Source organism: Diadema antillarum, unplaced genomic scaffold, assembly GCF_040938485.1.
Source record: "Diadema antillarum isolate AM-2024a unplaced genomic scaffold, OU_Dant_1.0 scf00000020, whole genome shotgun sequence".
Lineage (NCBI taxonomy): Eukaryota > Metazoa > Echinodermata > Echinoidea > Diadematoida > Diadematidae > Diadema > Diadema antillarum.
This window is the reverse complement of record NW_027270909.1, coordinates 5,923,689-5,941,412: the sequence shown is the minus strand read 5'-3', so window position 1 is coordinate 5,941,412 and position 17,724 is coordinate 5,923,689. Positions and strand designations below refer to the sequence as shown.

Genomic DNA, 17,724 nt, shown 5'->3' with positions numbered 1-17,724 from the left:
TAATGCTATTTTACTGTGACTGATTATCAGAGCTGTCTCAGTATGCAATTACAAGAGTAGAGGAATCTCCAACCCAAACTTTGTGTTATTGCAATATATATGTTGATTCATACGTGCATTGCAAAAAATTTTGGTTCACATCTGAGCTACTGTTACAGTGTAATTCTCCGTGCTCAACCAGATTAAATGCACTTTGCATGTCTTTGATAATGCTGAATGAACATATAAAACAGTAGAACAATAATTACATCTAAAACAAGCAAAAAAAAAAAGTTATTTGACTGCGCTGATTTCATGTCCACAGTGCCAAAATCATGCAACAAGAATACCATGCATGAAATGATATGTATGTATGAAAACTGTGTAAATGTGAATCAAGGCTGCCACAAGAAAAACAAAAAATAATACAACTAAACTGTATGGTGTAGCTCAGTCGGTAGAGCACCGGGCTAGCAATCCGGAGGTCTCGGGTTTGAATCCCGATGGAATGCCATTTTCTTCACTCATTTTTCCACTGTATAGACATTGGCGAGTTTACTGACCAGTGTAAAAACATTTATTGAAAAGAAACCAAAAAAAATTATATGTAGGACTCAAGGAATTACAGTGCAGCTATTCCATCCACAGCTGTGCACATACTCACTGCATTTCAACATGTAAACTGTACTTAAAGGCATACTTTTAATACCATTTGCAGATGAAACAAAAACCCAGCAGCAGTGCTTTAAAATAGTTCTAAAATGTGAAGTAGGGATATAAACAACCAATCATGCTGTAAAAATTTGAATCAGTAAAATTGATGTTAAGTATTGTTAAATATACAAAATGTGAACAATAGTTATAATAAAAATATTTCCGGACTAAACTGTCTACAGTTACGGTTTATTGAGAAAAATGCAGATATCTCCATATATTTTAGGCTTTATCGCGAAAATCTTATATGATAGGATGTTTTGTGGTACAACAGACATACACATATATTGACATATCAAATGTCTTGGATATCTTGAAAAATTTTTAAATCACTGTTCCCAAAGGTAAACAGGACCTTAAAACATGCACACATCAGTTGATGCTACACGTACAAGTCCATGTATATCGGACAAGACGTTATAAATCCTTTGAAGTGGACATTGGGAAGGATCTTTGTTTTAAATAAGATAATACAACAAATTTTAACGACAGTATAAAATACTGGACAGATGTCAATGAAATTTGTGTCTTCCAAAATATAGAGCAATGTATGCATCTGCTGGTTTCATGCCTACTAATATGAAAGGCAGATAATGTTAAAACAGTACTAGTTTATTATAAAGGCAAAATGCATTGCAGGACTACTAATTAGTCTTTAAAGGACAAGTTCACCTTCATTAACATAAGGATTGAGAGAATGTAGCAATATTAGTAGAACACATCATTGAAAGTTTGACAAAAATCGGACAATCCGTTCAAAAGTTATGAATTTTTGAAGTTTTTGTGCAGTAACCGCTGGATGAGAAGACTACTGCAGTGTGCGAATAACTTAGATGTCACATGCGTACAACAATGTAAGGAAAATATAAAGAGAATTTCACAAAATTTCATTTTTTGAAAAAAGTACACATTCCCCCGACTCGTTACCGACAAATGTTATGGGTGATATTATTCCCCCTGCCTTTAGAAAGAGGAAAGTCAAGTGATATTTTATTATGCGAAAAAAGTGAAAATATGTTGAATTTTCTTTACATTTTCTTTTTACTGTTGTATGCATATGACTCACAAGCTGTAGTAGTCTCCTCATCCAGCGGTTCCAACACAAAAATTTTAAAAATTCATAACTTTTGCATCGATTGTCCAATTTTCCTCAAACTTTCACTGATGTGTTCTACTAATATTGCTGCATTCTCTCAATCCTTATGTTTATGAAGGTGAACTTGTCCTTTAACAAACAAGTGGCCTTCTACAGTTTGTACATATAGGGCCGAATTCACGAAGGTGGTACAAATGAAACCATGCTTTAAACCATGGACAAAAACCATGGAGCGCCAAGTGTCGCACATAATATTTCGTTACAAAATTGGTCATTTCGTCAAGAAAATGACCGTTTCATTAACTGAATTATCAATTCGCGCACAAAATGTTCATTTAGTTACAAAATGTTGTAATTTTGTTTACAAAATAATCATTTCATCGACGAAATGACTGATTCCGTAATGAAATATTCCATGCAACACTTGGCGCTCCACGGTTTTTGTCCATGGTTTAAACCATGGTTTCATTTGTACCACCTTCGTGAATTCGGGCCATAGTGTACACAGGTACTCTCTGAAATCACCTTCAAATGCATCATGAGAATATATTGGGATGAAAGTGAGTTTGCTATTAAATGCTCTACAAGAATACTCTAAAAGATTACATTCCTCTTGAGTTTGACAAATTTTCTCTCCTTTAACTTTTCTTTAAATGGTGAATGAAATAATCATACAATGCGTAGTACATGTACTGGCAAGACAGAGATGCTACACCTTTTTTATGTGGATGTCTAGTGCATTCACACACACATCGATTTCAAGGATGATTTTCTTTTCCTAGATGCCACTGAAAGTAGGGCAAAATTTTGTTAAATCTTCGGCTGAAATCAAAACCTACCGTCCTTTTTATTCTTTCTGTTATTTCCTTTATCATATTCAGGCTAATAGATGTATTTTATTATAAATGCCTTTATTCCGGTTGCCAGACGACAACACACAGAAAACTGATTCTTTAGATGCAGCGCAGGCAAGTTTCCCGCCAGTAATTGCTTGACGAAAATAGGCAGAGAAGAAAAAAATGCAGAAATGAATGTCTCTTCAGAAATGCTCTTATTACAGTCTGTGGCATTTGACTTCAATCAGATTCTGCCACAGGCTCATACAAATTGCAGGAATAACCACATACATAAGATAACCCCCCCCCCCCCCCGCACCACATACACATACACACACACACACACACACACACACACACACACACACACACACACCAACACACTGCTCAACAATTGCACAATATCTATGGCAAAGTTGGTCATTGAAATGTGACATGTTGCTTCAAACATTTCTTTAAAGGAGCAGAACATGCGATATTGTACTACACATCAGTTGCAAAAACTAGTTCATAAACGAGATGGCAAAGCAGAAGAAATCAAAGCCCTTGCCATGAAATGATTCTGACCTTAAAAAAAGAAACATTTTCTGTGTGATTTCAACTGTGAAATTTGACAACTCCCTCTGCAATTAGCGACATACCATTTGAGGGTTAGAAGAGGGCTACAAGTGTACCTTTAATTTCCGAAATTGAATACAAGGGAATGATTGTATGCCCACACTTTACTGTGTCTCCATAGAGTGAAAAAGAAATTCCTCTTTTTTTTCCACTTCTCTTCTACATGTAGTTTTATCTTTAGTAATCTGGTGGGCTGGTAACTTTGATTTGCTCTCCATCTTTAGTGCTTGATCACATGCAACTACAATGCATAAGCTTCCACACTCTAGCCAGATGAAAGGGGAAAGATATTCACATAAAACTCTCCAAATCTCCTACAAACATGTGCATTGTGTTACCATTAGAATTCTCCTGAGATCCATGTGCATGGAACAACTCAATGTAAAAGCACACTCATTCCTTGGTAACTTCACTCTTTTTTTCTCCTCCTCAATCTCTTCCTCCTCTTCTTCTTCTCTCCATCCTTGTCATCTCCTTCTATCAATCTTAATTTTCATTGTTTCATAACTCCATTGTATCATACATCTACATTGTATCTTTACTTCTCTGCATCAGTTTGTCTGTGGGTGTGTGTGTGTGTGTGTGTGTGTGTGTGTGTGTCTGTCTGTCTGTCTGTATGTATGTATCTCCTCCCTCTCTCTCTCTCATTGGAAAATGTTTGCGTGCGCTGCTTTGTGCTTGGACAAAAGTTGTTGTGATCTTTAAAACACCCTCCGCATGGACAGGAAAGCGGGCTGCAAGGACAACCTCCGACGCCTTCTATTCATGTTCCATGTCATCATATCACTACACACTCAAGTACATGTTTTCGTTGAACAATAAACAAAGCTACTAGATGCCTCTCAAAGGAATTCACAGAAGCTTTGCTGCATTAACCTGTTCCTTTCGCAATTCTCGGAGAACCTTCAATGCTCACAAAGAAGATTCTTTGTGCTGGTTGACTTAGAATGGACAGGTTGGTAATGAGCCTGTGCGAAAGCAGTCAAGCCCCTCCCCACAGTCAATTGCATGTGGCATTGAACAATGCAAAATATTGATTGGACATGGGATTTAATGGAGTATGTGCAGGGCTCACAAACCCTTTTCTTTATACACAAAGGCCCGAATTCATGAAGGTGGTACAAATAAAACCATGGTTTAAACCATGGACAAAAACCATGGAGCGCCAAGTGTCGCATGGAATATTTAGTTACAAAATTGGTCATTTCATCGACAAAATGACCGTTTCGTTAACGGAATTATCATTTCGTGGACGAAATGTTCATTTAGTTACAAAATGTTGTCATTTCGTTACAAAATAATCATTTCATCGACGAAATGACTGATTTCGCAACGAAATATTCCATGCGATACTTGGTGATCCATGGTTTTTGTCCATGGTTTAAGACATGGTTTCATTTGTACTACCTTCGAGAATTCAGGCCTATAAAGGGCACACACATGGGATCAGCAAAAGTCAAAATCTTGTGAGCTCAGTTTTGATTGCAATGTCTTCACACAAGTCTTAGAGCAAAAAAAGTGCATTTCTACGTTAGAAAAAGTAAATTGGACAAAAGATGCACAAAATGTTAATACAAAAAAGAATCTATATATTGATAGAAGTAAGTGTAATATTTTGATCAAAGTCATTCTTCTGGTCAGCATATCTAAACACAAACAGACATAAATTCAGACGATGAATGCAGACACTCTTGTCTACATTTTGGGAACCTGGTGTACCTGGTTCAAGTATGATGAGTTGAAATTACGGCAACCAGGTATAGCATGTTTCTGTAAGGAATGGGTTATTACAAAACAAAGAGAGAGAGAGAGAGAGAGAGAGAAGGAAATAATACTCACGTTAAACTCATCCTCATTTCCTGCCTCAAATCGTCCATCCCCGCTGCCCAGCACAATATCCTCTGACTTTCCTTTGTCGCCGTAAACGGTGATGGACACCGTGGCATCAGTGCCTGCCGCTGGGTTGTCATCGGTAACCACCCAGGAACGCCACTTGCCACCTGCAAAATCATACAAGAAATACCAGATACGTGTATGAGCAGAGCACGCTTCTTCTGGGAATGAAGTTATGAAAATTATATTCAGAAGATAGTAGTAATCCCTTGCAGTTGCACTCTGCACACTCTTCCTGCAGTGAATGTACAAATGTATCAATTTATTTTCCATGCTGTGCATAAGCTACACCTGTACACATCGAACACTGGTTAGTTTTACTAAAACTATTTTTATAACTTTGTACATAAAACTATACATATTATGAGCCTGAGGTACTAGGCTATGAGTTGTCATGTGATTTCACTAGCATTCATAATCTTTCTCCCCCTAAAAGGTACATGTCTGAATAGATATCCTGCAAATTAATAAATGATTGGAAAATCAATCAATCAATATAATAATCAATAATGCGACTGTTACAGAAATTATTAACACACAGGGGGAATAAAAGGGGCAGACCCAAATAAACAAAACTATGATAAAAAGGAAAAGACAGGGCTCAAAGCCCGTCATATAATGTAGAAATAAACTGAAATCATTTCTCACGAGATTTCTTGACGATCTTCTGCGGCGGCTGTCCAGCCACGTCCTCAGACTTTCGGCGGGTCGACTGGCGCGTCCCCGCCACGCCCTTGAACGGGGAGCTGTCCTGGTAGGGTGCGGGCTTGAAGGAACCAGTGGCCGGGAGGGCGACAAACAGATCGGGGCCCTGGAATACCGCCGACAGACTCGGAACCTGGATCAAAAGTGAAGCAACAGCAGCAAGGATACAAAAAATTTACAAAGAAAATTGATCAAAAAAAGCACATTTATTGTCCAAAAACAAAAGTCAAGGGCGAGAGCATGAGGGGAAGAGAAAGGGGCAAAAGGGTGTAAATACTGCAAAATTAGAGAAAAGTTCAATATCATTCAGTGCAGATATGTCTTCGAAATATAAAATGGCATTGAATGCACAATGTATTGAAGTGATGTGTCCATAACTGCCAACTAAAGCACTGTCAGTAACACATTCCCTTTTTGTACATGTGTGTAAGATAATGAGTTCATATCTACTGCAGTTAGTGTGGCTTGCAAGGAAAGAACAAAGTCTTTGAGTAACTGTAAAGCAAAAATATTTTCGCGTTATGACATTTTCGCGAATTGCCACTGGCATTCAATGCACACAGTGTACAAGACAAGTATTCTTGCATGCATTTTAACTTCGTGAATCTTGGCTCTCGTGAAATTCTCAAAATTAAAATGAACACGAACATTTCTGGAGTTAATACGTGTGTAATGTGTGTGTATAAAGTCATGTCCCTGGTTTGAAACACGTTTTTCACTCCTTTTGAAACCCACATGACAAAACACAGTTTGAATGGAAAAACAGAAGGGATTAATATTTGCAAACAGTCAGTAGGAAAGTGAGTACTATCAAATATATGGGGATAAAATGTTTTCAATGACTACAGCAAGTTTCAAGATTGCCAAGTAGATTTCTTCAATAAGCTTTCATAGAGTTTTGAATACATCTTTGACAAGTAGTTTTTTCTCTTGAATTACATTCAATACTGACTCCTCTGTCATTCTATGAGAATTTTGGGTTGAATAACTGATTTCATTCAAGATTTGTTAGGGTTTGTTTGTTTTTTTCTTTCTTCAAACATTGATAATTATGTATGAATTTATCAAAGTAATATTCAAAATTACATTGTCTGCCAGTGTGGATGTATTTTTCTTTGAACAAAAATGTGTATGATTACATCCATTGACAACCAATATAATTTTCTTCTTGATTACACTTCCAAATTCATGTTCTCATGACATTTTGCTGTGTATATTTGATCAATAGATTTTTTTCTACATATTGATTTTATCAATCATTATATTTTGGTTGAATGTCTTGTTTTCTTCAAACTTTTGCAGTTTCAATCAATAAGAATGATTATGACAATAATGCAAGATTAATTGAATACTTTCTCATCTGCATCGCAGAGGAGAAGTTTTTTATGTGGCTCGGCCAAGAATCTGCTTTAACTTGATGTTTGTTTTGTCAGGAAATCCAGCAAACAGCAGGTCTGTAATTGGGCATTGTTGGAGGCTACCAGATGTTGAAATGTGAGTTTGTAAACCAATCAAACGCACTGCGCTGTCAAAGATTCAAATTCATTTCAATAATCATGTACACACCCACTATTCTAGGAGTAGGATCCCTGGAGAAAGTCTAGTGTCCAACACAAAGGTGTATTGTATATGTAACAAAGGTGCATTGCATAATTGATGCAATGCGGACCTACAAAATATGATGGTGTATTTCCAGCAGCAACTTGTGGCATACTATTCTATGCCACTATTGTATGCCACAAATGTAATGACACAGTCGTGCAATGCATTTGCTTGCAGTTTTTTTTTTCTGTTCTTTTTCTTTGTTGAAAGTTACATCCTGCTAATTACATTAACTTTTAGTGCATGACCAGCTGGATGTAACCGAGAGTAACCTATATTAATGCACCATGCAAAGCTGTGTGTCTATGACCAGTATATTGGCTATAGGTAATAAATGCCAGGCCCCTACAAAAGGTATCCTACTGGAGAGGAACTTTTCATAGCGGAGTTGTGCAAGCAACCATTATTTTTTTTTTTATCAATTTCAGTAAACTAATGAATAGATGGGTGAATAAATATGCAAAACGCACTGTAATGTCAACATAAAAGTGATGAAAACAGGGATGTTTAGCAGAAATTATATCACTGCACTATTCAATCATTGCAACGGCATCAACAAAAAATAAAACAAGAGGTACAAGCATTGTCTGTATGGGGTACCACAGCCACAACCAAAGATGGAGGCATGTAGCAAATTGATTTACCAAGTGCAAGAGCTGAATTGGCATCAAAGCTGTCTTTTCAAAGTGGTCACTCATGACTTGAGGGTATAAACTATTGATTTCAAGCATGACATCCACTTCATTCATTTACATGCAGGGAGATGAAAAAAAAAAATGTATTCATTGCAGCCTGTTACACATTTCTGACGTATGGCATTTAAATATCCATGTACATACTATACACTGTATACCACATTCTGGACTGATTAAGTTTTATCAAAAGTAGGTGCTGCTAGTTTTGAATGGCACACAATAGCTCGCAATTGCATGCAAGCGGGGCAAATATTTTGGGCCTACAGGCATTCCTGTTTCAGACATTTTCTCTCTCTCTCTCATGCACACACATCTATACACACAATAAACGCACACAAAAATACACACCTCAACACTCTCTATCTCTCATTCTTTCCCAGCTCTATCTATCTTTCCCTCTCTCTCGTATTTCCTCTCACCCTCTTGCTGTCTATATCGCTCTCTTGTTTTCTTAAAGGGTGTGTACAATTCTGGTCGAGGTGAGGATTTACCTTTTAACGTTTTGCGAGATATTCAGAAACCACTCTATGAGATGTCAAAGAGCATGCAATTTCATGGGGAATCAAAAGTTTATATGATGAAAATCGGTTTTAAAATGGCTGAGATATCCAAAAACAAGGCAAAACAAAGAGATCCTAATAAAAGGCGTGGCCTGTCGCCTTTTATTATTATCACTTTTTTGGATATCTCAGCCATTTGAAAACCAATTTTCATCAAATAAACGTTGAATCCTTCTTAAAATTACATGCTCATTCATATTTCATAAGAGGTTTCTCATTATCTCACTTAGGAATGTTCAAAACATGAATCCCCACCTCAAAAAGTACTGCACAGTCCTTTTAAAATATATCTCTTTCAAATCCGCTATCATCTGTAAAGCCATTCATCTGGATACTTTAATTATTGTCATATGTCTCATTGAAATAATTTCAGTGTTGGATTTGACTGGATTTTATTGATTCCCTTTGAAATCCTAAAACATTCATCTGTCAGTTTCATATGCCATTTTATTTCAAATTATTTTCAATATCCTCCTCTTTTAACTGTTCAGGTGCCCAGACACCTTTAACAGAGCTTCCCTTGCCATTGTTTTTTATCAACATTATTCAGTAATCTCTCCAAACTTCACCATGTTGTAGATCAGCAAGCCCACTTTAGTGTAGCAATGTGCCCCAGTTGAACCAGAGGGTCATTGCAAAACAATAACGATTAGGGGGATTATTAGCTATCAAAGTAAAACTCAATCTTTTCACAGTTTCTATACATCTGCTTCAACAGGCAAAGAAAACCCTCCAGCATGTGTGCCAATTGACCTACAAACAGAGTAAGGGTTAAATGATTTTTACTTGTGCTTTTCCCATAAAAAGGTCAATGATTTCCTGGGTGATTATCTTCAGAGAGATTTGTTTTCCATAAATGTCCAATCCCTGCGTATTATGACCTGTTTAATGCTTTTCTCAAAAGCTTTAATCTCTCGCAATCTCCGTCTGTCTGTCTATCTGCCTATCTGTTTGTCTCTCTCTCTATCTCTCTTTATACATGTTTTACAGAACATACAGCTCTGTATATCTTCCTCTCGAAATGTCTTTTTTATTTCTTTTGCTATGTCATACAATCTCTTTTATCCTCCCCTACTCATTGCTTCCACGTCTAGGGGGAAAAAAATGGTCCAGCATCATCCCGACTCTTGTCCAAAACAATCAGCTATCACAGCTCAGCTATTTTGTTACCATGGCAACCCTAGATGAGGAGGATACACATGTCAGGGTACAATGAGGACCCACCCAACGGAGGCCCCTAATGGGTCTTCAGAGACCATTGTACATAGTCCCTGATAATGATGATTTGAGCAGTGGCAAGAATTATGGCAAGGCCGCTACTTTACCGTTCATGAGATTATATACATCTATCAGCCGACAGCTCCCCCTTGAGAAAATGGCAGAAATATCATGCAGTCATTAAAGTGATATCAAAGATGATGAATTGTGATGTAATTGTGAGGTAGTCATGTCAGCTGATGATGACTGAAAAAGATGATGATCAAGATATTAATTAGCCTGTTGATAATGATGATGGCTATCTATGAGAGAGATCACAAAAATAAATGTACACGTGTATATGAATATAAGTCAATAATCCAATTCAATAAGTAGAAACATTCACTGAAATGTCGTTTCCAAAGGAGCTTCTGATATTTTTACATGGAAGCTATACCTCTTTTGTTCTAATCTACCTAGTTGCAAGTCTTATGGCTGAATTTTATGCTGACTGCACAAATTTCCTGAATGCATCATACATCAAGTGCAGAGTGTATGAAATACAGATCAAAGTCTGCGACACTGCTGTTAAAAATTATGCTCACAAGTGTATTAAAGAAAGCTATTCAAGAGAAAGTTTGATACAGATTAATGTATAACACTAATCCCTTATAGCGAACATTATACTCATCACAACTTTAATTCTTTTTTTTTTAGTATTATGCCTTCATTAAAGACCTTTTAAGCATGACAACTTCCAATACATTTCATACACATTATGCCATTCTTTTAGGCATTGATTTCAGACATGTACTGTATCTGTGCAATGCCATGCAAGCTCTCAGAGAACAGTATCCATTTGGAATAGATACTATCTAACTGCCAATTGTAATTTCGAAGAAATCTACAATTACAAACATTAAAAAGTGTCCAGTTCCCCTTGTATCTCAACTTTCCCTACTTGAGTCCTATAAAATATGCCTTCACTATCACGCCAATCCTCACGTAATACCTGCTCTGCCTTTAAATCATACGATTGAGTCAAGCAGATAATGCCTTTTGAGACTCTTCCACGAGTGTTGCATTCATATTCTGTCTTCATTTCCTACCCGTGAGTAATGCATATTTGGCCTTTAATACCCACAGATGCATGATGCAATTCTCCTATCCATACTTGCTTCCCCCACCCCCATGATGTAGATTTCTACTTCATTTATCTATTTTTTCTTCTTCTTCTTCTTCTTCTTGAGTGGATGCATAATCTGCTTTTAATTTCTATCCTTGAGTGCTAGGCTGCAGTGATTCCCATTAAACTGAAGTGAGCTCCTTGTTAAGATATGGCTGTAAATCTTTATAACTCTAAGATACATGTATTATGCAAGGCTCTAATGGAACGGTATTGTTTTGGTTGAGATGGGGCTTTAGGTTTCAAACTTTTTTTGTGAGATAATGAGAAACCTCTTATGAAATATGAAAGAGCATATATATACATGTTTTTCTGGGAGGAATTCAAGGTTAATTCAGTGAAAATTGGTGTTGAAATGGCTGCGATATTTAAAACAAAGCGATCCTAAAAAGAAGACCCGCCTTTTACTAGAATCGTTTCATTTTACTTAGTTGCTGGATATCTCAGCTATTTTAAAATCGATTTTCATCAAATAAACTTTGAATACCTCAAGAATTGTATGCTCTTCAACATTTCTGAGAGTGGTTCCTATTAGTTTCTTGGATGAAGTTAAAAGCCGAATCCTCATTTCAACCAATACTATATGTACCATCCCTGTAATATAGTCACTGTTGCAGTGAGGTTTTATGTTTGCACTACAGTGCAAGCAGGGTTACGTCATAGGCATATAACTCTTCATATTTATGCTTTGTCATTTTGAATCACACATCCCCAGGGATCCATTTCACGAAAGTCTTTATGTGAGACTTTTCGCTCCTTATAAGACACACTTATGAGACACTCCATGAAATGGATTTTACTACTCTTTAAATGTCTCTCATACATGTACTACATATGAGTGACTGTGGCCATTCTGAGGGTTATGCAAAGACTTTGATGTGATGACTTCATAAAATGGACCCCTAGAGTGCTTTCTTTCTGCTTAGTACAGATGTCTGGGAATGTACTGAGAGTAACTGTCCGCAAATAGTGATTACTTTACAACCCGTTGAAGATGGACTGATTTTGCTACAACACGCATTTCCCATAGACACCTGCCTGAGTATACTCCAGACTCATCCTCAACGGGTTAATCTCCCCTAATCTCTATTGTGACACCAAAGCCTTACTGTTGGACTGAGACACAATTGCTACACCTGAGCGGGCTTCCAAACTTTCAACTAGGTTAAGATTGGATGGATTTCTGAATGCCTGAAATATGAAAAAGGCTACATTTAAGTTAAATATTATTAAAAGCTGGGTGCTTGGATAATATTAAAGGGCTGTATTCTTGCATAATACCATACACACGGTTGCAAGCAGGAAAGGAATCCACACTAAAAAATATTTTGGGCAAACAAGTATTACAAGGTACTGCATATTATTTCAAAATTTGGTTTACCCTGAGAAATGTTTCAGTGAAAATCATTTGAAAACACACACACCTGATAATGTCTGGATTGCTTTATACATACAATTTTTGTATTCCTGCTGCAGATCTTTTGCATGAAAATTTACAATAATCATGTCAAAGTAATTTTCAAATTCTGATTTGTTTCATATTTCAACATGTGGCAGCATGACAGATGTCTCTATGAAGACACCAGCTTTCAACTCTATCTTCTTTTTTTTGGCTTTTAATAGATTGATCTGTTTTCTGAAGAAAGTGAAAATTCAAGAGCTTTTTTTACATTTTTTATGATCCTGTGAAGTATTCAATTCTACTCTAGCCAGATACTACACATTTACTGAGCTCATTTTCTACTCTATGTGCTTGCAATGTAGACAGCATATTTTGCGTTTAAAAAAAAAATCATAAAAAATACAATCTTTTAAGGGTAATAAAGGCATGCATTATTTCACAGGTACTAGTCTGTACCATAATGCAGATTTATGACATTTGTAGGTCATTTTATCTCAACAATAACATCACAGTATGATGCACACTAGTTTTGGAGTCATTTGTTTTCTTTCTAGTGTACAATCTGTACATGTAACTAAAGAACTACTTTTCTTTCTTACTTTGTATCAATTGATCCATCTTGTACCTGGTCACTATAGTTAGAAGTGTGTAATTCTAAAGTTGTAGCAATGAATCCCATTTGAATTTCTCTTTATTATGCATCACCCTGTACATCTTTTCTCAACAAGTCATAAGGACTTTTAAATTGAAGAGGAAAGAAATTGGTGCAGTTCATTTGTTGTACAATACCGACAAAGAGGCAGAAGTAGAAAAACAAAAAACAAAAAAACATCACGGAGCACTGAAAAACAGTAACTTCTTCTTATTTGATCAAATTTGGTCTTCTGGTCATTTCACCTTGATGTAATGAAGTCGATGCAATAATAAGATCACAATCACCCAGAAAGAGATCGTATCACACTCACAATGGAGGATGGCACACGACAGACAAAAAAAAAGAAACGTATGCATGTTGCAGCGACCAACTATAAATTCGACTGTGGCACGATGGCGAGTTTAGTGACTAAAAGTAAAAAACTGATTTGATTTCTCTCATCCGCAATTTTAATACACACACTTGAACTTGCACTTTCACATCTATGCGCTTACACTGCACACGCGCAATCTTTAGAGCATGCAGTGTGCAGATCATCTCTATGGGGAAAAAAGAAATAAAATCTACAAAACATCGTTCAGCTGCAGCTACACTTTCGTTTACCCATCAGATGAACAGTGCACTCCCAAGGCAGGAACATGTTCTGAAATGTTGCAAGCTCCAATTCATTTAAATGCAAATATTTGAAATGTACTGCATGTATACTTTGTCTGCTTTCAAACAGTCTACAGAGCACTGCCAAAAGTAAGCACTTGAAATTGTGCACCAAAATCATTACCGGTACACCCTTTCGACAATTAGTCATGATGTACATGCATAAACAAAGCATGCATGTGTATGCTGTATTTTACATACTAAACATGCATACTTCATATAGCAGATGCAATCATCCATATCATATGAAACTGAGTGGTCAAAACACTGTACTTGTAGCATACTTCATGAAACTGTTTGTATTAGAAAAAAAAAAGGTAAGGAAGGTGCATCTAAAGTCTGAAATCAAACTTACATACCCGTGGATAGATGCTTGCCTAAATTGTACACTTTCTAAATACCACAGTATCAGTTGTCTTGTCACACTTTTCTCAGCCGCGTCCTATCAAAAGGATGTCTTTCCTTCGGCTTTGGTTTGCACTTGAGACCACAGAATACAATTTGATATTAACTATTGTATGAAATCTTTAAAAAAAAAAATAAAAATCTGCACTGTGTTACGGAAATACCAAACCTGTTAAGAATTGGAATGGGTACACAAACATTGTACAACAAATGTCAAAAGTACAGTATTTCCTGTACTTTCCACTACCTGCCCACAACTCCAAACACCTGGAATTTGTGTAATTCAAGTAAACTTTAGATCTTATTTCTGAAAGTCTCATGAATAAAATGAAAACAAAACCTGAGCAAATGGCCAAAAAAAAAAAAGTACAAATCGTGTTTTCTCCTTAAAAAAAGAAACACACACACACATATATAAAAAAGAGTAGAGATTCCTTTTGTGGCAATTTATACAAGTTGTACAGCTTGGGGTTGAGGCAAAATCCACTGTCGGGGAAAAAATGCCAACTGTTCTTTATTGAAACACAGCTTTGGTAAATGTTAACACCGGGTTTGTTTAATGTGACACACAGACCTTGATGATGTCAGTGTCGAGAAAGGGTGGGTGGAAAGAAGAGAGCAGGCAGAGACAAGAATTGCACTTTTAACTTAAAAACATGGTAGCAAACATCAAGTACTTACACTGTATCACAACCTATTTTGCAACAAATTGAAATCACTCAAATCATTTTTGCCATGCTACAACAAATGGATCCAGCGTCGAGGAGGGTCAATTTTCTGAAAATGACATGACATTATTTCCTTACTCTTCCGCTTTATATGAACATGACTCATAAAAGAAGTCAGTTGCGGAGATATTGATGATTTTATGAGACCATGTAGAGCGGTGCACGAAATCAGCGTTTCGAGAAAACCGCCTTCAAAGTTTTCTTTCCCCCACAATCGTGATCGCAGGGACGCAAAACAGTTTTGACCGATTGACAATGAAAGGTTTGCTCAAAGCAACCTCTGCGAAGTTCATTCAAGCTTAGGACCAGCAGGCTATGTACATTTTTTTTTTTTTTTTGCATTACAGACAGGAGCTGCGTTTCATTCCAGTGGACGTTTACCATTTTTTAACAGCACTGCAGTTAGCCGAGGCCTGAAAATTCTTCTTTTTTTTGGGGGGGGGGGGTGGAATAAACAATATTTTCACTTTTCCTGCCCTATATGTGTTGTACAATTTGGGGAAAAACAGCATTTTCTATGAAACCCATAGTTTTTTGGCAACAAAATGAAAAGAACAAAATACTACAACAAGTAACAGTTCGCACTTTTTGCAAATACATGGCTTTAAAAACACTTTAGTGTGGTTAAATGGTCACAATTAAGAAAAAAAAAAGTAGTAAAGTTGCCTTCCACTCCTCTACTTTAAAAAAAAAAAAGTTAAATAGGTCTCTGCATAGCGAGTATCATACATGATTGATTTAGGACCTGGAAGTGTCTTTATGACCGTGTCAAGGGGAAAGCTGTAATCTTCCAATATTCTTTGTCCTTGTCCTTTTGCACTCACTCATATTGGCTAGAGACTACAGTAGCAGTGTTTTCATCTATTTTCAACCTGCACTAGGTAAGTGTTATAAGTATTTAATATACAGCCATGAGGTTCTATTTCCAAAAGAGATGGATATAATGTCGACGCTATCCGCTGACAATCCCACCCCCAACCCCACCCCCATCTCCTCCCCCCACCTCCACCCCACCCCCTGCCTTCCCCTGCTCCCTAAATGATCCAAGGTTGTGCAGGTGTAGCAAATCTCTTTTTCACCCCAATTAGAGTAGCTGCTTCTTTCCCATTAGCAACGTAAATGGCCTCGCATTCGGGTTGTTCACACACGCTATCTTAGCCTCTCTACGAGGAGTTGCCCCATAATCCAAGATGCGGAAAGGAAGTCACGCTCCGCTAATATTTACTTGGACAGGCTGGAGTTTAAAATGGAGAGAGAGAGCATGAGATGAGCTATGTTTACTCATAAAAAAAAAGAAAAAAAAGAAAGCTGAATCTCTCTGTTTTAGTGCCCCAGCATGGACGAGTGAGGTACATGTATATTGTAAGGATTAACTGCACCCTCCAATAAAGTATTTATTAAGCACGGCTGAGTTTCAAAATGCTAATAGCAGCTAGTTTTACAATTGGATGTTCATTATAATGTGAAACACACTGCACCAGTATTAAACCTGCTAGAATATTTTGTATTCTCAAAATCCCTCTACAGCCACCAATATCCCATAACACCCCAATTGCGTTTCTGCTAATCTTATGAAGATATGAAAACAATACCCATTTCACATAAAAGATGCATTCATTTGACTTTCATTTACATTATTAATGCAGAATCAATCAACAAAAAGATATAATGAAATATATGCACTTCAGGGGCGGATCCAGAATTCCAAAAAGGGGGGGGGGGGGGGGGGGGTGCCAAAAATATTACTAATACCACTGCAGGGTTTCATCGGCTGACAAGCCCCCCCCAAAAAAAAAAAAGCTTAAGCGTGCAATTTTCCATTCCTCGTGGCACATCCTGGTTTCATCAGCTGACAAGCAAAAAAAAAAAGAAAGAAAAGGCTTCACCTCAATTTTCTGCTGGCTCTACAATCAGCTGACAAAGATGGTTTCTTCACTATTTAAAGGGGGACGCAAGCACCCCCTTTCATTTTTTTTCTTTTTATATCTTTTGTTTTAAAAAATGGGGGGGGGGTCCACCTCTGGAGCCACTTCCTTCTTAATTACAGTATTACACAAGGAGTGATTTTACACAATTTCATTTGCTCGGGTTTATCAATCACTTGCACATTGTGTGATGATGCAGTATGGTTTGTGAAAGTCCGAGTCAAATGCTTGCATTTTTCATTTGGTTACGGTGCAATTTTGTGGTTTTAGCAAATTCATACATGCTTGCTGTCATCGAAGTACAGGTACTTTTTTCCCATTTCAAACTGGCTACATCTGAATAAATAAGTTTACATTTAACAAAGTGAGATTTCAAATACTAATCACAAAGGAATTCATTAAGTATTTTACTTTGTAACTCTCTGATTGGTTCATGTGTACGTACACTGATTTCCTGGAAACTTAGAGGTTAATGTAGATGCAGCGTCCACACAAAATTCAAGTCCTGTTAAGTCTCTAAAGCATTTATGATTAGAATGCGTCAAAAATGGGATTGAGTATTTCTGATAGACTGATGAAGCACACCATAGAGTAAAAATGAATACCGTTGAGAATACTCTTTCACTATAAACAGTATACAGAATTTAATAGTGCATTACATACAAATTAAAACTAGACACTAGCTTTGTTCAATTTCTTAGCATATTAACAGTACCAGGAAGGTGTTTCATATAAAAGCTGTTCGTAAAGTTATGAATGACTTACGAGCGACTGGCGATCAGTTCTTGTGTTGAATTATGGAAATTCTGATAGGTATAGCAGTACTATTAGCACATAAGAACTGATCACCAGTCGTTCGTAAGTTGTTCATAAC

The 17,724-nt window shown here is 36.9% G+C and overlaps 1 protein-coding gene across 1 annotated transcript in view; it reads right to left on the bottom strand.

Annotated features, from left to right (window-relative positions):
- LOC139729820 (oxygen-regulated protein 1-like) overlaps positions 1-17,724 on the bottom strand; it is a 76,153-nt gene that overhangs the window by 34,635 nt on the left and 23,794 nt on the right. The window contains exons 4-5 of the mRNA XM_071640751.1: positions 5,785-5,974; positions 5,083-5,243 (exon numbers count right to left, since the gene is read on the bottom strand). Of these exons, the coding sequence (XP_071496852.1) occupies positions 5,083-5,243; positions 5,785-5,974 (351 nt within the window). The remainder of the gene's footprint in view (positions 1-5,082; positions 5,244-5,784; positions 5,975-17,724) is intronic.